Consider the following 23,118-nt stretch of genomic DNA (forward strand, 5'->3'; position numbering starts at 1 on the left):
TAAACATTAACACACACACAAATACACATTTATACACACACACATTCACACACAAATACATACATATGTATATACAAAAACACACATACTTTCAAACATACACGTATAGATACAAAAATACACTCATACTTACACAAATACACGCACATACATACAGACACACACAATTTCAAACACATACATGTACATCCATTCACACACACATGTGCATACATACACACACAAACACACATACATGCATACAAACAATTTCAAACACACAAACATTCAAACACATAATATTTAAAAGAAACACATACATACATTCAGCATGTACATCCATTCACACACATGCACATGCATACACAAACACACACATGCACATACATACATGCATACACACAATTTCAAACATACATACAAACACACATAACATTTCAAAGAAACATATATACATTCAGCATGTACATCCATTTACACACACACACATCGATACACATACACACGTATACATACATAGATACATAGAAAATGTGTGTGTATGAATAAGTGTCTGTGTGTATGTATGTGTGTAAATGTATGTGTCTGCATGTGCGTGTGAATGTATGTGTGTTTGAATTGTGTGTATGTATGCATGTGTGTATGTATGGGTGTGTTTGTATATATGTATGTGAATGTGAGTGTATTAGTATGTCCGTGTATGTGTATATGTGAGTGTATTAGTGTGTATGTGTATTTCTATGTGTATCCTACGTCTATCTCTATATCTATGCAAGAAACACAATTGTGGTTAAATCTAGAGCCCCACCCATTCCCTTCCCCTATACTCTACTCTCCCACTCATTTACATCACACTACACGAGAACCATTAACTCCTACATCTATCAACTATGCTGCTGTGGCCATTTACCATCCAATCAGCAACATTTATCCCAAACATTAAACACTCACCCTTCCCTTCTCCCACTGATACACTGATCCTTCACTATGCCGCAAGCTCTTCACTGAGGTCATCCGCTGAGCCCCTCCCTTCATAAGCGTTACGCTGAACACCTCAGGAAGACTCAGCAGTGAATTCTGGCATCCCAGACTCACCCCCCTCCAAGCTCACGACATAGGAGATCACAGAATATTACCCACAGCCTACATACCACTATCCCATCATCTAGATTACTGCTAACATCCTACTGTGTGCCTCAGCCCATTTACCAAAACTCTAACCCTGCAATGTATGTGTGTGTGTGTATTTAACAGCTCTACAGCCAGAACCTCTACAGATCACCTTTTCTGCTCTTTCTTGCTGTCCACCTAAAGCAGCTGAGCAGGTGCTGTAGCCATCCTCTCTGCATGGAAAGAAATAAAAGAAAACAGAATTAAGTAACAAATGGTGTAAAAAAACATCGACATACAGACATTGCATATACGTGCATAAGCAATACAGCACAACAAAACAGCAGATTTATACGATTCTATACTGATCCTTTTGCTTTAAGTAACACTGAAATCTGACCTTTCTCTTTGGAGCTGTCTCTCGTTGCTCTTCACAGCCCTCCAGGACCTCCAGGTCATCCTCGTCCTACAAGAGACAGAAACACAGAAATAAAGGGAAATTGTTGATTACCTTCAATGTTGTAGATATTTTACTAATAATTTCACTGCATAATGCTTTTAAAAATCTACATAATTTTATAAGTAATATATCATAAAATGTTTATGTATGTAAGTATTGCTGTGACTGCAGGAATTGTGCCTAAAATGTTTTGGACTAAGTTTTTACCATAAATTAACATGGTTATTATTAAATGAGATACAGTGAATGGGATATGAAGGAAATCTTTAATAGCTAATATCAGGATTTACTCCAAACTCTTACCTGTGCAGCTGGCACTGGCTCCAGTTCAGGCTTTGTGTCCTGAAGCTCCAGCCTGTGACAAGGTTCTGCCTCTTGAACACGCACCAGGACTCGGCGAGGAGACCTGCAACGAGACACAGTGGAGGTCCTAAAGTTGGTGGTGAGTCGTTTAAGGGTTCTGCCCTGTGTGTTATTAGTGGGTGACAGTGCAGTGTCTCCCTGCCTGGATGGCTCCGGATGAGAGGTGGTGGTGAGGTCTGGAGCTGGAGCTTCTTGGCACTGTCAATAAAAAAACAAAACCAGATGAGATAAGATCATCCTTTATTAGCCGCACATTAAGGAATGTTTTGTTACAACAGCAATGGGATAACCAGGTACACAGGAGCAGAAATACATGACTAAAACATTAATAAATAATTAAAATATAAAAATATCTTTGTATATAAAGAGTGAAAGTGTATACTCTATATGTGTGAAGTCTATAGTGATGTTATTAAATGCAATATGCTATAATTATGCAAAATCCATTTAAGCATCCAAATGGTTTTTGAGTTTTAATGGTTCAAAACAGAGTCAGCACTTTTACTAAAGAAATCTTAAAGAACCACTTATTAAACAGTGTACTCATTCCTTTAACCCACATTTCTCACAGCTTCTTATATGTGCTGCTTCATCCCCTTAAAATGCCTTGTCTCGTATACGGGCTACAGGTGTAGGTCATACAAAACCTTGCCTGTTCCCTCTCCACCTAATAATTAGTTATGTCAGGCAGACAATTGACAAAAATCCTAGGTTAAATAAAACTGAACTCTGACCTGTCGTCCATGGTCCTCCACATGATCCAAGCCATACACAGCCTGGAAGAAACAGGGGAAGAAATGAACAGGTTTTCTCCTGAACTGTAGATATTTAATCATTAGAAGCTAGTAGAGAGGCAGAGCTTATATAGGACTAACTGCAAACTCTTACCTGCATAACTGGACCTTGGATACCAGGCTTAGTAGAGTCCAGCCTGTGGGCGGGGTCTGCCTCCCTAACCGGCACCAGGACTCTACCAGCACGCTGCCTGGGACGGGGAAGCTGCAAGGGCGTATAAGATGAAGACTCATGTACTTTACAGTACATACAACATAGATATTTTACAGATTTAAGGTGATATGTGGTTTTGGAAGAGTTTTCTCTGCATCTTAATTTACTGTTTATTGTGCTTTCTCACCTTCTGAATGAGGGCCCTTATCTTCCCCTCGAGGAACTCGTGCTGAACCCTCCTGAGCTCCATCCAGGGGTCTGGACCCTCACCCTGCCACTGCAGACATGCAGTCCTCAGCTCCTCAGTGCCCTTCAGGAAAATAGAAAGAAACACAACTCAAGATTAAATATTATTTGTACTGTAGTGCTGCAATATGAACTAAACCACTACATGTTTAAGCAGACCAACAATAACAGTTTGATAGAGACTCACACAAAAAGGCAGAAGAGTAATGGGGTCTTCTGAACCACCAGAAGCCCCCTGCAATAGAAATACATGTAAAATATATTACAATCATTTTTAAAAATAGGACATAAAAACATATACAAGCATTTACTGTCCCTGCTAACGCTGATAGTTTGAGCAGCTCAGTAAACTGCTAACTGCTAATAAAATGCTAATGTTTTGCTAACTAGGTTAGGCTAGCTACTCAACACTACTTCCTCAGACTCCACCTGCCTAAATAACAGCTGCTGTTATTCATGCTGCTTCACCTCTAGTTTTGTCTCTTTACTGTGAATTTGGTGTAAAATTATAACCTATATTTTTTACTGACCTCCAGTAGATAATCCTCACTCCTCCAGAACTCCATGTCGGACCGCAGGGTGTCAGTATACCCACACCGGCCTCCGACACCTGAAAAACAAAATATATACGGTTAATAACAGAAAATACAGATAATATCACAATAATATAATAATTAAAACACAATACAGTTAATAAAACAGTAAATATGGAAGAATAAAATGGCCTGTCGTCGAATATTTGTTGAATATCCTCAGGGAAAAGCTGCCGCTGCTGCCGCTGCTGTAGAGCTCAAGAACTCTGTAAACAACCGTCCAATCCTCGCGCTGAAGGACGCCGCGCGCCGCGTCACTTCTGTAGCCATAGAAACGCATTTATTATTTTTTTAATTTATTTTTATTGTATTTCTTTGAAAAAAAAACATATTTAAAAGATTTATATTTATAACAGTATTATATTCATAAGAGTAATTAGTGCAGTTATCTCAATTATAGTGAAATTATATGTTGTGGTGAACCCTGGTAGCAAATAACAAAAAATAAACATTTAATTTGACTTGCATTACAACTTTTATAATAATAATAATAATAATAATAATAATAATAATAATAATAATAATAATAATAATAGCTTATTGTTGTAATAGTTTAATCGTTTATTATTGTATTTATTTATTACACTTTAATTTTATTTGTTTAATCAAGTTGTGTTTGTGCACAGGTGGTTCTGGTCAGAGCTGGTTTATGGAGAGACTGCCCACTTCCGCATACCTTTCCTTTATATCAGTAAAATACTGCTCACCGCTAGAGGGAGCCCGCGAGTGAGTCCAAAATGAATAGAGTTGAATGGAGTAAAACTTGTAACTAAATCCTTGGCTTTTTCATTGAATTTTGAAATGGAGAATGATGTATTTTCCTAAAAGAGCAAATAAATCTTATCCTATTCTTAACCTATGTATTTCTGTTTTTCTTCTATAAGGAGCTGCATTACTGTTACTGTGAGCTGATTGGCTGGAATTACAGGCAGAGCACTGAGGTTAAATATGTCTGCGGCGCTGAAACATGTAATCATGATGTAATTTTAAAAATGATGACAATTATTTAACATTTATGAACTCTTATTGTACTAATTTGCTCTATATGAACTTATTAAGTTCGGACTCACTTTGGAACGCCCTCTGGTGGCCTGACAAAGAAAATATTTAAATTAATATCACAGGGATACGTACAATTATCTCTGATTTTATAACAGCACTCTTAATAGGTTTCCATTTTAATCCACCTTATAAACAATATATAATTGTTTGAGATCTTACATAATGTGAATAATAATAATAATAATAATATTGCCCTGAATCTCAGGCGGTAATCAGTGCTGATCAGACCAGAGAATCTCTAATAGAGAAGAGAATCAGAGCTGGTTTATGAAGAGACTTCCACCTCCTTCCTACTCCGTTATATCAGTAAAATACTGCTCACCGCTAGAGGGAGCCCGCGAGAGAGTGCAAAATGAATGGAGGTGAACGGAGCTAAACGGCTAAAAACTAAAAGTAATAATAGTAAATAACTGTTTGAGTAGAATATTCATTGAATTGTAGAAAGTATAATGATGTATGTCACTGAAACAGCAATGAAATCTTACCTCTGTTTGTACATTTCTCTACAGTAAACGGGTTTTAGGCAGTAAAGGCTCTAGCATTACCGCTACTGTGAGCTGACTGTCTCATGAGCGCCTCCTGCTGGTCAAACAAACCCGAAGAAATTCTGAAGTGACTAAATGTAAAAATGTACTGATTTCCCTAAAAGAGAACAATATTAAGTGTTTCAGCACAGCAGACATGTTGTTTAAAGATTTAAACTATATTTATAAAGCTTTTAAACTCAGTTCTCTGAGTGTAACTCCAGCAACGGCTCACCAAACAGCCAATCAGCTCACAGTAGCATTAATGCAGCACCTTTACTGATTAAAACCGCGTTTACTGCAGAAAAAAATGATACAGGTAAGATTTCACTGATGTTTTATCAAAAAAACTTATTATACTTTTAAAATTTAAGGAATACCCCGCCCGAAAGGGACTCCCTCTAGCGGTGAGCAGTATTTTACTGACGGAAGGTATGAGGAAGTGGGCAGTCTCTCCATAAACCAGCTCTGACTAGAATCACCTGTGCGGCACAACTTGACTAAACACGCAAATAAATGATAAATAAAAAAAAATACAAATAAATAAATAAAATCTTTATTAAATAAATTAATAACTCCACCTTCCACACACCACCGACTTTCGAATTGATTTATTTGAGCACATTGATTTTATGTTGATTTAAAAATGTGATTCTGGTCAGAGCTGGTTTATGGAGAGACTGCCCCCTTTCTCACACCTTCCGTGATATCTGTAAAATATTGCTCACCGCTAGAGGGAGCACGCGGGTGAGTCCAATTTGAATGGCGGTGAATGGAGCTAAACGGCTAAATACCTAAATTAAAAACAGTAGCTAACTACCTAGGCAGGATATTCCTTGAATTGTAGAAAGTATAATGAAATATTTTACAGAAACAGCAATGAAATCTTACCTGTGTTTGTACATTTCTATACAGTAAACGGGTTTTAGGCAGTAAAGTCTCTAGCATTACTGCTACTGTGAGCTGACTGTCTCATGAGCGCCTCCTGCTGGTCAAATAAACCCGAAGAGATTCTGAAGTGAGTAAATGTAAAAATGTACTGATTTCCCTAAAAGAAAACAATATTAAGTGTTTTAGCATCGCAGGCATATTGTTCAAAGCTTTAAACTCCATTTATAAAGCTGTTAAACTCAGTGCTCTCCAGCATTAGCTCACCAACCAGCCAATCAGCTCACAGTAGCAATAATGCAGCATCTTTACTGATTAAAACAGCGTTTACTGCAGAAAAAATGCCACCGCTAGAGGGAGCCCGCGAGTGAGTCCAAAATAAACGGTGGTGAATGGAGTAAAAACATTCTTTAAATGTTATATTTATTGTTATTGTTAAATTTAACTTACATTAAATATATATGTAAACAATAATGTGTATACATAAACAATAACAATATATTACGTATATATGTATATACATAAATATAAAATTTAACATGTATATATTGTTTTTGTGTTTTTTTTACTTATAGCTTGTACTGTTTTTCAGTGTGAAAAGACACATTTAAATAATAACATTAATATTATTATTATTATAGTAATCAAAAGAAAAAAAAAATATATATATATAATATAATATATGTATTTTTACAGATGGCCAGGCTTTCTCTGAGCCGTTTTTATCCCTTTATTCCTCTGTTCCCGGGGGATCTGTTGCAGCCTGTGTTAACTGGGTTAGTTTTACGGAGCTGTTTTCTATAGAACTTGTGTCTTGGCGACCTTAGGCACCCTCCGGCTGTAGCAGACCATCTGTGCAGCTCTGAGGAAAATGATATTGAGAAATCAATGCTGCGGCCCTTCAGAAAGACTTCAATTCATCCTGATCTCACTGTGTGTGTGGAATCATCAATATTATTATTATATATACAAATCTAATACAAATCTACTGTTTCTAACACTTATATTCTTTCATTCTCATTTAAATAGCCATTATCAAAGACTTAATTCTAAGAAAAAACTGTGATTAATCACATAATTCTTTTGTGATTAATTTAATTATTTTTTAATCGATTTACACTTTAACACTAAATATTGGAACACAAAATTAGTTTGGTTAGCTAATGGACCCTCAGTGACCTACATACACAGGTGAATTCAATCATGAGCAAAGTTTAAAGTGGCCAATTACAAGTTTTCTCCTCTTTGAATCTTCTCTGAAGAGTGGCAACATGGGAGCCTCAAAACACAACTCTCAAATAACCTGAAATCAAAGATTGTTCAACATTGTGGTTTAGAGGAAGGTTACAAAAAGCTAAAATCTCAGAGATTTCAGTTGTCAGTTTCCACTGTGAGGAACAGAGTGAGGAAATGGAAGAACCACAGGCACAGTTCTAGTTAAGACCTGAAGTGGCAGAACACAAAAACTCAGACAAGCAGAGGAAAAGGATGGTGAGATCAGTCATAGTCGACCCACACAGACCAGGTCCTAAGTTTGTTTAAATAATTATTGCACACTTTCTGTAAATCCTATGAACTTCATCTTACTTCTCAAAGATCACTGTGTTTGTCTGCTACTGTGTATGATATATTTAACTGAATTCGCTGATCTGAACATCCAATGATTTATAAAGGAAAATCATGAAAATTATCAGAGGTGCCCAAACTTTTTCATACCACTGTAATATTTATCCCACTGCCTCCATAATTTACTGAGGTAAAGTTATTTATAATAAAATATCATGTCCATTAAAATAGGTTTAAAAAAACCTTTGTGATAAATGTGGTTATCGTGATGATAAATCTGGCGCTCTTACTGATAAATCTGGTTTTGTGGTGATAAACTGGTTATTGTGGTAATAAATCTGTTTTTTTGGTGATATATCTGATTGTTGTGGTGATAAATCTTCCTACAATTAAACCCAGCTCTTAATCTTCTGATGATAAATCAAAAAGAGGAAATAAATGTTTTAAATATAATACAAAGAATAAAAAAAAATAATGTTTAAAAATGTATGACAACAAAAGTCACAGTATTGTAATAATGAGCTTTATATAAGTGAAATGATGATCTGTAGTATCTGACTGTGGGTTCAGCAGATGATCAGTGAAAGCCACCTGTAGCAGATCAGGATCAGTAGTGCGGTATGAATTTTGAATGAGCTTTGGGAATAGAGCTCCAGGCTGCAGCAGATGGGCTGCTTTAACCTAAAGTTTGGCCTGCAGGACCTTTTTCATCCAGTTCCATAAAGCAAACAAATACAGCGTTAGACTGAGGAAAGAGGTCAAAGGTCAGACATCTGTCTCAGCCACTGTCTGATAGAAACGTCAGTCAGTGAATAAATTGAGCATATGGCCTCAGTTTCTACACATTATCACACCTGCTTTAGTCTGATCAACCCTTTTAATAACATACAGACAGAGACACTGCTGTAAAACGTTACTGTGTATAAAAGATTTTATTCTTTACAACATTGTTGGCAAAAACTCGATACAGAATGGAAAATATGTTACATGTGAATACAATTCATTATAAAACTATCTATGTAAATACCTTGTAACTATGTTACTAGTACTACTAACTTATATTGTCTTATTCCCCTTAAAACCAGTTTTGAAGATTCTAGCTTCACCACAAGTCCACCACTGAACTGGAATTTATTTTTAAAAATAAGCATTTTTAACATCTAACCAACCCCACTCCACTTATTAGAATTGTATATTATAATATTCTGTATATTATAATTATAATTATATTATAACAACAAATTATTTTTTTATTCTGATGAATCACTTGTTTTGTTGTCATTTACTTATTTTTATTTTGTTCTTTTAAGTTTTATTACTGGTATTTTAGCTTTACATTTTTTTTTTGTTTATTTATTCCTAATATTTAATTATTATGATTTTTCTCTGATGAAAATTTTACTTAGAAATCCTTTAGATTTTTTTTTTACTGTTTCCTAGTTTTATTTTTACGCATTATTTTTAGGAATAAATTAGTGGTCATAGTGTCGTACAGAAATCAGAATCAGTAATGTATACATACTATTTTCAGCCGCTTTCTGTATAATGCTCATCTACACTGTACAGCAAATTAGGGTCACCCTTAATGTATTATTAGCTTAAATGAATTTATTGAATATGTATATTCGTTATGTATTTGTTTTCATTGTGTATTTTTATATATATTTTATATGATTTATTCTTATTTTTCTTAGTATTTTAACCCAGTAATACAAGCTTTTTAAGACTTTTTTTTAAGTGCATCACTTTAGCATCCTTTATTTTAGCATTATCAAATTTTCTGAAGCTCGCAGGCAGTTATTGCCATATTATTTGCACTATAAGGCGCACTTAAAACACTTTAGTTCTCCCAAAATTGACAGTGCACCTTATAATCAGGCATGACTTACGTATGAATTTTATCAGTCAGATATTAAAGGAGCAGTATAACCTCTCTGCTGAAGTACAGCATTATAATCCATATAAGTGATGGATAAACACATGCAAGCTGTTGCGGGACAAAAAGTAGTCCCAAAGCAAATGTGTACAATTTGTGTTCAATATATTTGTGGCAAAATAACAGAATGTAATACTTCATTGATAAAATATCGATGAAATATAGTATAACTATATGTATCAGTGCAGGTTGTCTCTGTGTTTATGTGTCTAGCTCTTATACTGTAGTAATCTGGACTCAGGCAAGGAACACTGAACTGTGTTAAAATATTTAATTTAACACCTTAAATAACAGCACATAGTCTAATAATAGCTCATTAAATTATGATCATCTATTATCATTAATAATTATTATCTATAAAACACAGCAAAAAGCAACAGTATACAGTATCAAATCTTCCCTTCACTAATAAACGATAATTGCCTCAAGTTGGGGAATAAAAATATCCTATGCTACTTTTTTCAATAATTTTAACAACAGTGACACGAAAATCCAACATGAGGACTTAATGACCCAAAACATGATCATACAAACTAATATAGCTAATGTAATACACTTTCTGTTTACCTAACTTACAACCTGACAAGCTCTTTAAGGCAAATACTGGAGGATCTGACGTGAAGAAAAAGCTGATTATAGCTGAATTTCTCAACACTTTAGAACACCTGCTCCTCTGTCATTTAGTCTGAAATGAAGGGTTTTTGCCAGGAGTTTTCCCCTTTGTTGCAAAAACATTATGATACTAAATCTTGAAGCACTGCTGTGATGAGGATTTGATTGCATTCAGCCTCCTGTGAACATGACGGTGGTCAGATTCTGATGTTGGATGATTAGTTTCAGACACTCCAAACAGATTGAAATAATAAAAAAAAAGTTTTTTTGTGTGAGTTTTGAGTGAATAGAGCTCTACCAGAGAAGAACACAGCCCAAAGGTGGGGGGCTTTTTACACCTAATGGCTAATTTATCAATTAGAAGTGGGTCCAGATAATTTTTTTTTACTAAATAAAACAAATGTTGCTGTCATTATGTTAAACGTGGTTCTTCTGGTATTAAACTAATAAATTAATGCATTAATAAAAGTTCTCCAGGTGACACATGCTGTTTAGCGGATAATCCTAATGTTATATCTGATTCTTCCAATGTAAATGATTCTCCTGCTGTTAGCTTGGGATATTGTCATGATATTGCTGGTTTCCCTGATGATAAATCTGGTTCCTTTTCTCTCAATGATTCTCCTGATGTTAAATCTAGTTATTCTGGTGATTAATCTGGTTATAGTGGTTATAAATCTGATTATTGTGGTGATAAATCTGGTTATAGTGGTGATAAATCTGGTTATCATGGTGATAAATCTAGTTATTGTGGTAATAAAACTTGTTATCGTGGTGATAAATCTGGTTATTGTGATGATAAATCTAGTTATCGTGGTAATAAAACCGGTTATTGGGGTGATGAATCTGACTTCTTGGTGATCTTGGTGATCAATCTGGTTATCGTGTTGATAAATCTGTTAAGTGTGATAATGAAAAAATTGTGGTGATAAAACTGGTTATCATGGTGATCAATCTGGTTATTATGGTGATAAATCTTGTTTTTGTGGTAATAAATCTCCTGATTATAAATCTGAACCTGCTAGCATTAAATTCATTTAATCCATCTTCTGCTGTCTTATCTATTTGTCCTAATGTTAAATTGTGTTCTCCTGTTAATGCATCTAGTTCTCCTAATGCTTGTCTGGTCCTCAGATGTTACTTCTAGTCCCACTAAAAATAAATAGGATTCTCATAAATGTAAATCTAATTCTCCTAATGTTAAAAAATATGTTCTCTTTATGTTAAATGTGGTTCTTCTAAAGATAAATCTGGTCTTTCTATCATCAAATCTAATTAGTATTATTAATATTATTAATATTATCTATATTAAATCTATATCACCTGATGTTTTACACCATATGTAAAAATGTGGTCTAGTCAATGTAGAGAAGTACTGCCAGTAGATTTAAATATATGCTAGGGCTACTCCAGCATTGAGTAGTGGAGCCTAGAAACTTTATGTTTTTGAAATAAAGGATTCTTCTTAGTCCAAAAAATAATAATTTTGGAATGCTGAATGCACTCAAATTATCCCAGTACTGCTCCAAGCAACTGAGGAACTTTAAATACTGTTGATTTTGGGAAAGAAACAGGTGTTCGAGTACTTTTGTCCATATGTTATATCTGGTTTCATAAAGCAGTGGATGTTGTGAAGACAGACTTGGTAACTTTATAGAAGAGAGAAGAAATGTTCATACCTTAAATCATTTTAAAAAACTACAATGTATTACAGTTACAGTAGATCTAACTTGCTATTAAAGAATTCATATTAAGGCATTGTCTGAATAGATCCAGTGAATAAAGAGCTGGGTGTAGCAGAGAAAGTCCTTGTTCTTTCCGAGTCTTTGGAGTCCTACCAGGGTCTCCACATGGAAGCGTTGTAGGTAATAGTAGGCCGGCCCTCCTCAGCTGGAGCCGGACTGGACTCTCCGTCCGTCTCCTCCAGGTCTGAGCACAGGTCCTCGCCGGAGGAGGACGAGGATGATGTTGGGGACAGTGCTGCAGGCGCCTCACTCCCTGCTCTGGTTGGGCTCAGCAAGGCGGAGGTCATCGACTGGTCAGCCATCAGGTCCAGCAGGGCCTCTGGCAGGCTCTCGTCATGTAAGGGCATGCACTCCAGCAGGTGGTTTAGTAACTCTGCGGCGACTGCGGCGTCGATCCCGGGACAAGTGGACACAAAGGTGTGAACTTCATGCATGCACTGGATGTAGCCAGCAGCGAATCGCTCACTGGCCTCGTGATTCATGGTGTCCTCCTCTACAATCCACAAAGAAACACACTCATTAGTGATTACTGACAAAAAAATAAGGCACAAAAACGTTGATACAGCTGGCAATAAAGCTGAAAACTGAAAAGGTCAAGAAAGTGTTGCAATCTGAAAATTGCACTAGAGGCAAATCTTGTGGCTGCAGAATGTCCTACACATATCCCTGAGCTGTTAGTGTCCTTCGTATCAATACTAGGGGTGACTGACTGTCGAATGCGTTGGCTCAACTGATCATTCCACCAGCAGTTGGGACAGTGTCTCGCTCCACAACAAAGGCAGGATTGAAAAGTTCACCATAATGATCCCAAACAGAACCTGGATTAATTGTTAAAGACATAATGAATCAAGTCTGTAACAGTCCAGGTTTCTCATTCACAAATTCACAGCAAATGAAGGTGGGACTTTTGGTTAAAGAATGGATTACATATTGGGCAATCTGTCGAAACAACCACCAGAGTTCTCTCAATTCAATTATGTCCCCCCTTCTTCTCAAAGTCATCATAGAGACATATCTAGCAGTCAACAGTCTCTCACCAGGAGGTACACTATGAAAATATAGGCTCTGGAAACCTTTTTAAAGGGTAGCCTGAAAAGAACCCTTATGACCTCTTGTGGTGAGACCCGGTGTCTAATCAGACCACACTGGTAATCATTTTTTTTGAGACATAAGATATTTGCAGAAATCCAGGATGCATTCTTTTTTTTCCAATTAATATCTTTATAAGATTGGTGTAGTAAAAAAGGTTTTGTGTATGTGTGTGTGTTTACCATTAGTTTGCTGCTGCAGGATGTTCTCCACTCTCTTCACTGTCAGCTCAAGCACTTCTGCATTCTCCATTTTTGCCTGCAACTGCAAATTACAGACTTTACTGCTTTCCGTTTGTGTCAACAACACAATTAGTTTAATTCCTATATAAAAAAGTCTGTTCATAATCAGATTACTGCAGGTATCAAGTGGTAGTCATAATAAAAGCATACCATGTAAACCTTCAACGGGAGTATTCTTTGATTTCTCAGCCTGTGCATGAGCGAAAACAGACTCTGGTGCAGTAAAGAAGTGAGCAGTGTTTAAAAAACTTACCCAGCAGATGACGACTAAACATTTTGGGAGTGACATTGAAACTAATCGAATAATCTAATCGAAACTAATAAGGATCTTTATCTTCTAGCTGATGCCTGTTGATATTGTGGTGTGATGTTTTAAAAAAACACAGTTCATTAACTGGTTCCAAAGCAAAAATCTGTATATATTTACCTACTCATGTACATTTACCTACTCCTTTCCATTATTAGATTAAAACATATAAATGCATTGATTGGATAACTGGCAAACACTTTGTTGCTCAACGTTTTGCAGTAATCAAATTATGAACTGAATATAGTCACTCAGTGGTTAGATCACCGGGTTACTGATGACAGGTACCTGATGCTAATGTTATATCTTGCTACTGGTGACAAATCTTGCTCTTTTAACATTTTATCTGTTTTTTTATATGACAAATCAGATTCTTTGCTAAATGTAATTGTTATCCTAGTGTTAAATATAGTAATCCTCATTATAAATCTGTTTTTTTTATATAAGTCTATTTCTTCTTAAAAAATATATATATTTTTTAGATTATGTAATTACTCCAGAATGAAAAGCTTATTCTCCTACCTCTGTGTCAGTGATGAGGTTGCGGAGCTCCTGAAGGCTTTCATTAATCCTTGCCCTTCTCTTCTTCTCCACCAGTGGTTTACGGGTCTGTCAATGCAGGATAAAGTCAGTTAACGCAAGACACTCCAGGAAAAGTAGAAGTAAAAGTGATTAACACCAACGATTATTATTAATGAAATTAAGAGTACCCCTGGAGAACATCAAGTCACACCATCATCATACCTCATCACTATCCAAAACATCCATCTACTAGAACTCCTTTATCTTAAATCATAAATTCAGTCCCAAAACCAAATTTATTTCAATTATAACTTCCACTGAATCTGATTACAGAACAGCTCAGATGACGTGCAGTCCTGTAAATAACCTTTAATTGGTCCAGAACCCTCACATTACGTGGCAGAAGTTCTTTAAAGTTCACACTCAGCACAAATGTTTTTTAAAGCTGGGACCCTTTAAGGATCCCCTCTACCTGAAGACCCCCTTACCTTCCTGTCTCCTCGCGCGCTCGTCTCCTCCTCCAGACTGAATCCACTTCTAAAGAAGGCCATGATGTCACAGGGTGGGGGGAGGAGGGGGGCTGGAACAGTTTGCGGTGGTTCAGTCCGTGCGTGGGAGTGTGTGTGTGTCTGTGCGTGTGTTTGAGGCTTCAGAGAGGTTATATAGTGGCTCATTTGCATGTGAATAAGATGCCCTGCGTGCACCGGGCTTCAGCTCCAGCCAATCAGCTGCCATTCTTTTGTCTGCAATCGGTGGGTGTTGTGGGGGGGGGGGGGGGGGGGGGACAGGTGTTCAGCAGAGAGAGAGAGGAAAAAAGAGAGAGACTTATGGTATATGTTATATATGTTATACAAGACTTGCAATCTATATGTATAAAAAGCATATATACAGATATAAACAATAAATATGCCACCATTGATCACATGACTAATTGGGCCCAAGTCTACTTTTGAGTCTGCTGGCAACATCACAGTATCTATCCATAGTTCAAGTGTTTCTCCATCTGTACATGTAAAAAAAAATAATGTTAATATTATTTTAATATTATCCTGGATGCAACATTATCTCTTGAATCACATGTAAATAAAATTAAACAGTCTGCATTTTTTCACCTCAGAAATATTGCCCATATTTGGTCATATCTATTCACTGATGCTGAGCACCTTGTACATTTATCACGTTACGTCTTATTTACTGTAACGCTCTTACTAATGGTCTACTATCTCGCACCTTAAACAAACTGCAGATTGTGCAGAATGCAGCTGCCCACTTACTAACATTGACTCGTCTGACACCCATACACAAAAACCTACACTGGCTCCCCATGTCACATCGAATCACCTATAAGGTATTACTACTTACATAAAAAGCTCTACTTAAAGGAGAACTCCGGTGTAAAATGGACTTTTGGTGTAGTAAAACATGATAAAAAGTACTTACCCTTAATAAATAGCACACCTCCATTCTGAAGATGCCCTGACATTTAAAACGAGGCAATAATACAATTTTAAAATGCACGAAAAGCTTATTAAAAAAACAACTGTGCATCTATGTATATATATATATATATATATATATATATATATATATATATATATATATATATATATATATATATATATATATATATATATGTGTGTCTATGTTATTTTCAGTTCAGTGATGGCAGTGCTTGGAGCTGAAGCTAGCTTTATAGGATGTAAACAGAGGTTTTTAGTAAGCTTCTTGTGCACTTTTTAAGTTATTAATGCCTCGTGTTAAATGTCAGGGCTTTCCAGAATCTAGCAAGGAGGTGTGGAGCTACTTTGAGCCTTAAGCTTATTGCTATTAATATACTTTTAATTGGATACCTTATTCTATTGTATGTACTTTTGTTTTTTTTCTGTTACATGTACATGTTTTTTACCTGCATTATTCTTGTGCTTGTATGCATTGTACCTTCTGTCTATGGCTGTGTTGTTAAGCACTTTGAGTTTTCAGGAAAGACGCTTTATGAATAATCATATCCTCGACAGATACATATATAGGTCTGGCAATGCAGCTGTATGTGGACGAGCATTGACCTGTTGGAACAGTACAATGAAACATACAGGAAGTTCAGAAGAGTTAGGACCACCAGGACACCAGGACATGAAGCAGGACATTATCAAGCATCATACGAAATTGTAGACGACACCATGACACTACCTCATACTAATGATAATAACAATCACAACTATACTTAAACTGTTGTTAATAAGAATATATATACAGTCAGATAATAAATTATAAGTGAATATATTAGAAGGATCAACAAAAATCAGACTCCAAGAATAAATATATATAACTGTTATTTAATCCTATATACAGTTAATAAGTGTGATCTATCATTCAGCACAAGTCTTATGTCTATTAGGTTAAACAGTTTAGTCCAGTTTAGTCGGCCCGCCCTGTGCTGATGATTAATAATCACATATTAATATGAAATATGTTTACTGTTCTTTTGCAGATTCACTTTTGTCTCAGTTCTCTTTTGTCTGACCTTTATGTCTGTGTCCATCACTTTCACAAAAACAGTTACGCCAATAAAGCCCTGAGAGAGAGAGCGCGCGCAATTGTGTGTGTATGTGTGTTGGGGAGGGTTGGGGGGCTGTTTCTGGGCAGTGTCTGGCCCCCTTCAAACACACGCTACCGGCTTGAGACTCCCACCCTTCTGCTCCTCTCTAAAGAAAAGAGAAAGGGTGGGGGTGGAGTTTAGTGGAGCAGCTGCCAGACTCAGCCTGCTTGGCAGTTGGCTTGTGGCCAAGTATCTTCATCATCATCATCATCAATAGAAGCATCATGACTGAACTCTTGGGTTACGATACATTTATTTTTACTGCTATCCACCATATCTGTCGTTGACAGTCACTCTAGTTCACTGTGCTTTACATCACCAAAGCGCCATGTTTAAGGTAATGTTACTGTTTATTAAAAATATATAGATACATGTGGATGGGCCTGAACAATTACCTTGTCTTCGGGAACTACTGTTATGTAAGGAGCTTATTTGCATGTATTTGTCAACTATTTTAGGAATATATTTCAGACTCAAAATCTTCTCAAAACTATGGTAAAACTGTGTCTCGGGCATCAGGCAGTGTACTCATGACTGTTTGGTGTAATAACTTTACGCGAGAGATTTAAAGGTTTCAGACGTCTAGAAACATGCTTAGAACAGCATTTATTACATTTTCTCCATTAAACAAAGGGTTTACTACTATATTACACATTTGTAAAGTAAAAGTAAAGCAAAAAGTTGACTGCTGTTTTAACGAGAGCGGATTAACCCGGTTTTGCTGCTGCTCTGCCTGGGTTTCTGTGTACTAATGGTCTGACTATTCTAAAAAAAATGTGTCAATGTGGTGCTAGCATTAGCCTTAGCTACTTTATAGTACTTTATAAGGCTGAATACACTGATACATCACCTGTCAATTACCTATTTAGCATGATAATAAGGAGGCGGCCATGTTTGTTAACTTTGTGTAAGATTCGCTCATGCAGCTTTGCCATCAAGCTGTCGGCGCTCAGAGGGAGCACAATAAGTGTGTGTTTTGCTGTACCACGGAGACAACTGGACCTAGCTCCTTTCTTTTATTTGTTTTATTTCTGTAAGTAACTAAATAAAAGTGCGTTGGCGCTTTTTTAGTTCATGTACTACTAATAAATAAGTAAGTGGAAAACCCTCAGAGCGAGTCAGAGTGTACTATCTGCTCCATGTGCTTCATGTTTCACCTGCCCCAAAGCTTACTATCTGGGTCGGAGCTGGAGGTCTGAACCAAGACCTGCTCCGGAACATTACAACTGGACAACGCACAATGGTGGATGTCTCTCTGTCTGTCACATATTAGCCTGTGTCTGTCCTGTGTTTTTCCCTCTTTTGGTTTTCTGTGCTCCTGCCCTGTTTTCCTGTCTTGTGTTTCCAGCCATGTGCTTTTTTGAGCACATGGCATTGTTTTGTTATTGTTCTGTCTCCGCCCTAGCCCTGCCCTAGCCCTGCCCAAGCCATTAGTGTTGTCACCTTGTGTCTCATTTGTAACTCCGCCCCCTCATTACTCCACAGGTGTCCCTAGTGTGTGCCTGTGTATAAATACCTCATGTGATCCATTGTTCTCTGTCGCGCTTTTTTGTTTGACCGTGTCCTGTTAATCTTTCCAGATTGTGTTTAAATGTTTTGTTTAGCCTCAGACCTGTTGTGTTGTTTGTCCTCAGTGTCTCAGGTTTGCTTTATTTAGTTTGTTTCTTTGTTTGCTTAGTTTGCTTGTTTGGTTCAGTATTTTAGTTTATCCTCTGTTTCATAGTGTTTTGTTTTAGTTACCTTTTCTTTTTATACTCTCTAGTGTTCCTTTCTTTGTTAGTTTAAATATGGATAATAAAAAAGACTTGCACTTGCATCCTGCCTCCTCCTCCATGTTACACTGTCATTGTCATTCAAAATTAATGGTGTTAACATTGACAGCCCTATATATATATATATATATACATAGTAACACCATGCTAATTTAAATTTAAAAATGTGGTTGCCCTAGACTTGTGAACATTGTGGATTTAAAAATTGTAAAAATTTCATAAACTGATATTAATTTACATTCTTTTCATCACATTTATTAATGTTCATGGTGAGACCACACTCACATCCATGGTCATGCTGAATACACCTTTATTGTTAGTGCTCCATCAGTGGCTGAATGGTGTTATTGTACAGATGCAAAAAAATGTGTTTACAATATTTTACACACTTCATCAAAAAGAAAATAAAGGAGGTAAAATTGTTTTGATGAGAGCATAATTCCCTCTACAACACCAACTTCCATATCTGTCTGTGTTTTAACTTCAGGGAACCAATTCAGAGACGTATTTGATCAGATCAGATGAAGCATATAGGATATATTTGTTTTATATTGTAGACCTCTTTGACATGGAACATTGTGTACAAGCAACAACAGTTAGTGGGTAAATATGGACCTTGCTTTAAGGACTACAATTATCACTTACAGGCCTGTTTACACTCATTCTTGTTGTTAGAAAAAATGATCCCAGAAAAATAAGAGATTAAAGTAGGAGATAAAGGACACATGAAAAGGTTGAGCTTATATATGTTGGATGTTATATTTCAGAGAAGGAGCTTCAATCATGTTCCTCCTCTCAAACATTTATTATTTCACAACATCACTAAGATTTGGAACAACCAACATTGTTAACTCAAAGTGAAATGATTTCAAATACACAAATGGTTATGAAAGAACTGTTTGTTTATTAATTATTTAACAGGTTAATACACTTACATACAGCTTAAGTTAAATTCTACAATATTAGTTAGCCAGCTAATAAACCGCTAGCCATGAATATTATTACTATTATTATTACTTAATTGAATAAATTACTGTGTTAATTAAATAAATAACACACATGGATTAATAAAGGCCTTCTACAATGCAGGCTACTGTAACTTTACTTCAGACAGGAAGCAATGAGGTTCGAGAGAAAAGAGAGAGCTAATCTGCACCAGAGTCGCCTCCAACGTGCTCATCATCAACATGCATATCTATAAGATACATAGCAGAGGAGGGTCTACAGAGAGCACACACACACACAAACACACACACATGTATTCACCAGGGCCTCCACATCTCCAGAGCTGTGAGCTGTGGGCTCTCAGTGGGCTCAGGCCTACCAAGAGGGGTGCTGCCACAACTTTTAACAGCTGCCCTGCTGCCCCTTACAGGAGAAGCAGGGCATGAACTCGGACCTTCTATATCGCTGCCACTGTAATGTACATGATCAGAGTGGTCAGAGTGCTCATTGTGCTCAGAGAGAGAGGGTTTGGGTCTCTGGCAGGACCCAGCCTCAGCTGACCTGGGCAGCGATTTGAGCAGGTGGTTGAGGAGTCGTGAGCCGAGCGTCTTGTCCATCCAGTCGCAGGACAGCAGCAGGTTGTGGACCTCATGCATGCACTGGATGTAGCCGGTGCTGTACCTCTGCTGGGCCTCAGAGTCCTGAACCGGCTCTGTTTGAGGACACATTCAGGCAGAAAAGAACTAGGATTAATGATCAGTAACTTAATTATATGATTAAAAACTTGTAAATAATTGTAAATATACAGCTTTGGAATAAAACAAGAGACCACTTAATGATGATGAGTTTCTTTGATTTTACCAAATTGAAAACCTCTGGAATATAATCAAGAGGAAGATGGATGACCACAAGCCACAATCAAACTAAGCTGAACTGCTTGAATTTTTGCACCAGGAGTGGAATAAAGTTATCTAAAATCAGTGTGTATGACTGGTGGAGGAGAACATGCCAAGATGCATGAAAACTGAAAAAACAGCGTTATTTCACCAAATATTGATTTCTGAACTTGTTTTCTTTGCATTATTTGAGGTCTGAAGGTTTTGCATATTTTTTGTTATTTTGGTCATTTCTCATTTTCTGCACATAAATGCCCTAAATGACAATATTTTTACTTAGAATTTGGGAGAAAAATGTATGTAGTTTATAGAATAAAACAATGTTAATTTTCTCAAACATATACCTATAAATAGCTAAATCAGAGGAACTGATTCAGAAACTGAAGTGGTCTCTTTTTCCAGAGTTGTATATCATACGTGTAATAACTGCATAAGAAGCCTAAGACTTCAGAGATTAATGACATTTCTGAAGCTATAACAACTACTTAATTTAATGTCTTTTTTCTGTGTTTTTGGTGCCACATGCTGGTGAATGCACACAACTACAGCAACAGTTGCTGTTTCTAGTGCTGCTCTTAAAAACAATAACTTTCCAAAAAATGTATTTTTTTTTCCCCCAGTTCACATCATAGACATTTGGCCAAGATACTTCTGGTGTCAATGTTTTTTTCTTTAGTCAAAGAACTGTACCTATAAAGCTGAGATACCTTAGATGTAGTGGAACTTAATGAATCTGTCTAACTTACATTTGTGGTTGTTATAGCCGCATAGCTCCTATGCTACACTAGAGACGACTACCTGAATGTACATAATGAAACAACGGACTAGTTATTTCAAACACTCACCATTAACTTTGCTACTTTGAATGTTCTGCAGGTGCTTGACGGTCATCTCCAAGATGTCAGCTTTCTCCAACTTGGACTGCTGCATAGGGATGACAGCAAAAACATTAGAGTCCAAACCCTGCATTTTTTTTAACTGTATAATGCATTTTGTTTTGCCACATTTCTTATACTCCCAATTGTGCAGAATAGAACACACTATAGTAGTACAATAGTACAATACTATGAGGTATACTAGGCCAATTTAATCATTCTAATAGTGCAAGTTTGGCAGGTTAGTACACAGAATATTTATGCACTAACCAATTTTGTACTACAAGGGCCTTAAGCTTCTGCTATTCCAACATACATCACTGCAAGTTCCCCTACCACTGTTCCTGCTGCACTTTCACTTTCATTATCTGCCTTTTTTGATGCCTGTACCAGATGTGGGTCACTGCTCAGTTTTCGTTTTCCATTGCATTGTGGGATAGTAGTGTGTACACTCAAAAAACGTCTTGATGTAAGTGTGTATCTGTATGAATTTTTTTTCCCGCTTTTCTCCCCAATTTAGCTATGCTGATTGTCCTGCCCACTCAGCTGTACTCCTCTATCACTAGTGATGCCACTCCTCCGATACATGTGAAGTCAGCCACCACCTCTTTTCGAACTGCTGCTAATGTAGCATTGCAGAGTAACTTAGCTTCGATACATCGACACAGCTTCGAGTGAGGTAGGGAAAGAGCGTCATCTACCCATCCGGAGAGAGCTAGGCCAAATGTGCTTTCTCGGGGCTCTGGCAGCTGAGGGCAAGCGAAATGACCAGGAGTGGAACTATGTTTTCCTGTATGTATGGATTTTTGACTGTACTCAACTTCTGAACTTTAATCAAATACTACATGCTACATACTCAAATACATTATTTAGTATAAGTAATTAATACACAATTGGGACACAGCCACTGTACAGTACCAGTCAAAGTCAAAATACTTATCTGCAATATAGAAAATAATAAAAATAAAGAAAAAAGCATTAAATGAGAATGTCCAAACTTTTGAGTGGTACTGTATATTCTTTGTAATTCTACCCTATTCAATTAGGTCTTGGCTTTGAACCAGGCACATCAGAACAAATAACTCCAACACATACAACTCTGGAAAAAATAAGAGACCACTTTTTTTAATCAGTTTATCTGATTTTGCTATTTATAGGTATATTTTTGAGTAAAATAATTTTATTTTATAAACTACCAACAATATGTATCCCAAATAAAAATATTGTGAAATGGCTGAAATAACAAAAATAATACTGAGCTTCCGAACTTTTTGTTTGTATAAAAAGGGTAACAATTAAAGCTTTTTAATAACTGAAGCTCAGAAAAGAAAACAAAATAAAAGTACATGAAAATACACAATTGGTTCTTTAATTTGTCATTTAAACTTACATCCAGTCTAAATACCCCAACCACCGTCTCTCTGAGCTGGTCCAGGCAATGGTTTATTCTTTCTCGTCTTTTCCTCTCTATTAATGGCTTCCTTAACTGAAAACAAACAAGAAAATTTAAGTTATAAAAAAGTTATTAAAAGTCTCCAAAGTTCGAATTGTCCGTTCCACCTTAAAGGGTCTGGAAGTCACAGCAGGTTGCTCCGGAATGTAACTAATGCTCCATTTAAGGTGGAACGGCTAATTAGAATCAAACTAAAATTCCTCCAAACACTTAGAAGAGACTTCAGCTGGTAGCCTATCTTACCTTCCTCTCCTCTCTCGCGCTGGGTCTCTCCGCAGTCATGTCCGTCTTTGTGTGTAGTTTTATTTATTTATTTGTTTATTTGAGGCAGAAACGCTCCGCTCCTCTCAGGCCAGCAGCAGCAGTAAAAGTGACGCGAGCGGCTGAGG

At 36.6% G+C, this 23,118-nt stretch overlaps 3 protein-coding genes across 3 annotated transcripts; all 3 read right to left on the reverse strand.

The window, feature by feature from the left end:
* Positions 1-197: 197 nt before the first annotated feature.
* LOC111194621 (uncharacterized) lies at positions 198-3,876 on the reverse strand. Its single transcript, XM_022679385.2, has 8 exons — positions 3,637-3,876; positions 3,294-3,341; positions 3,048-3,170; positions 2,801-2,911; positions 2,647-2,688; positions 1,853-2,110; positions 1,490-1,555; positions 198-1,322 (listed from the first exon to the last, which is right to left on the reverse strand). The coding sequence occupies exons 1-8, from the start codon at positions 3,670-3,672 to the stop codon at positions 1,251-1,253; spliced, it is 756 nt and encodes a 251-aa protein (XP_022535106.2). The 5' UTR covers positions 3,673-3,876; the 3' UTR covers positions 198-1,250.
* Positions 3,877-8,652: 4,776 nt separating this feature from the next.
* Positions 8,653-14,842, reverse strand: LOC103027623 (transcription cofactor HES-6). Its single transcript, XM_007252992.4, has 4 exons — positions 14,681-14,842; positions 14,193-14,279; positions 13,304-13,385; positions 8,653-12,525 (listed from the first exon to the last, which is right to left on the reverse strand). The coding sequence occupies exons 1-4, from the start codon at positions 14,741-14,743 to the stop codon at positions 12,122-12,124; spliced, it is 636 nt and encodes a 211-aa protein (XP_007253054.3). The 5' UTR covers positions 14,744-14,842; the 3' UTR covers positions 8,653-12,121.
* Positions 14,843-19,444: 4,602 nt separating this feature from the next.
* her8.2 (hairy-related 8.2) lies at positions 19,445-23,118 on the reverse strand. The gene is made up of 4 exons (XM_007252991.4): positions 22,973-23,118; positions 22,667-22,762; positions 21,247-21,325; positions 19,445-20,217 (listed from the first exon to the last, which is right to left on the reverse strand). The coding sequence occupies exons 1-4, from the start codon at positions 23,009-23,011 to the stop codon at positions 19,823-19,825; spliced, it is 609 nt and encodes a 202-aa protein (XP_007253053.3). The 5' UTR covers positions 23,012-23,118; the 3' UTR covers positions 19,445-19,822.

Source organism: Astyanax mexicanus, chromosome 4, assembly GCF_023375975.1.
Source record: "Astyanax mexicanus isolate ESR-SI-001 chromosome 4, AstMex3_surface, whole genome shotgun sequence".
Lineage (NCBI taxonomy): Eukaryota > Metazoa > Chordata > Actinopteri > Characiformes > Acestrorhamphidae > Astyanax > Astyanax mexicanus.

What these genes read in the sequence shown, in the direction of transcription:
- LOC111194621 (XM_022679385.2), bottom strand. Translation starts at nt 3,672, where the DNA reads ATGGAGTTCTGGAGGAGTGAGGATTATCTACTGGAG. An exon ending in TGGAGGACCATGGACGACAG is followed by an intron (nt 2,111 to 2,646) that starts GTCAGAGTTCAG and finishes TTTTATTGACAG; the next exon opens with TGCCAAGAAGCTCCAGCTCC. An exon ending in AGCCAGTGCCAGCTGCACAG is followed by an intron (nt 1,556 to 1,852) that starts GTAAGAGTTTGG and finishes TGTCTCTTGTAG; the next exon opens with GACGAGGATGACCTGGAGGT.
- LOC103027623 (XM_007252992.4), bottom strand. Translation starts at nt 14,743, where the DNA reads ATGGCCTTCTTTAGAAGTGGATTCAGTCTGGAGGAGGAGACGAGCGCG. An exon ending in GCGCGCGAGGAGACAGGAAG is followed by an intron (nt 14,280 to 14,680) that starts GTAAGGGGGTCT and finishes CTGCATTGACAG; the next exon opens with ACCCGTAAACCACTGGTGGA. An exon ending in ACCTCATCACTGACACAGAG is followed by an intron (nt 13,386 to 14,192) that starts GTAGGAGAATAA and finishes TGTAATTTGCAG; the next exon opens with TTGCAGGCAAAAATGGAGAA.
- her8.2 (XM_007252991.4), bottom strand. Translation starts at nt 23,011, where the DNA reads ATGACTGCGGAGAGACCCAGCGCGAGAGAGGAGAGGAAG. An exon ending in GCGCGAGAGAGGAGAGGAAG is followed by an intron (nt 22,763 to 22,972) that starts GTAAGATAGGCT and finishes GTTTGTTTTCAG; the next exon opens with TTAAGGAAGCCATTAATAGA. An exon ending in TTGGGGTATTTAGACTGGAT is followed by an intron (nt 21,326 to 22,666) that starts GTAAGTTTAAAT and finishes ATCCCTATGCAG; the next exon opens with CAGTCCAAGTTGGAGAAAGC.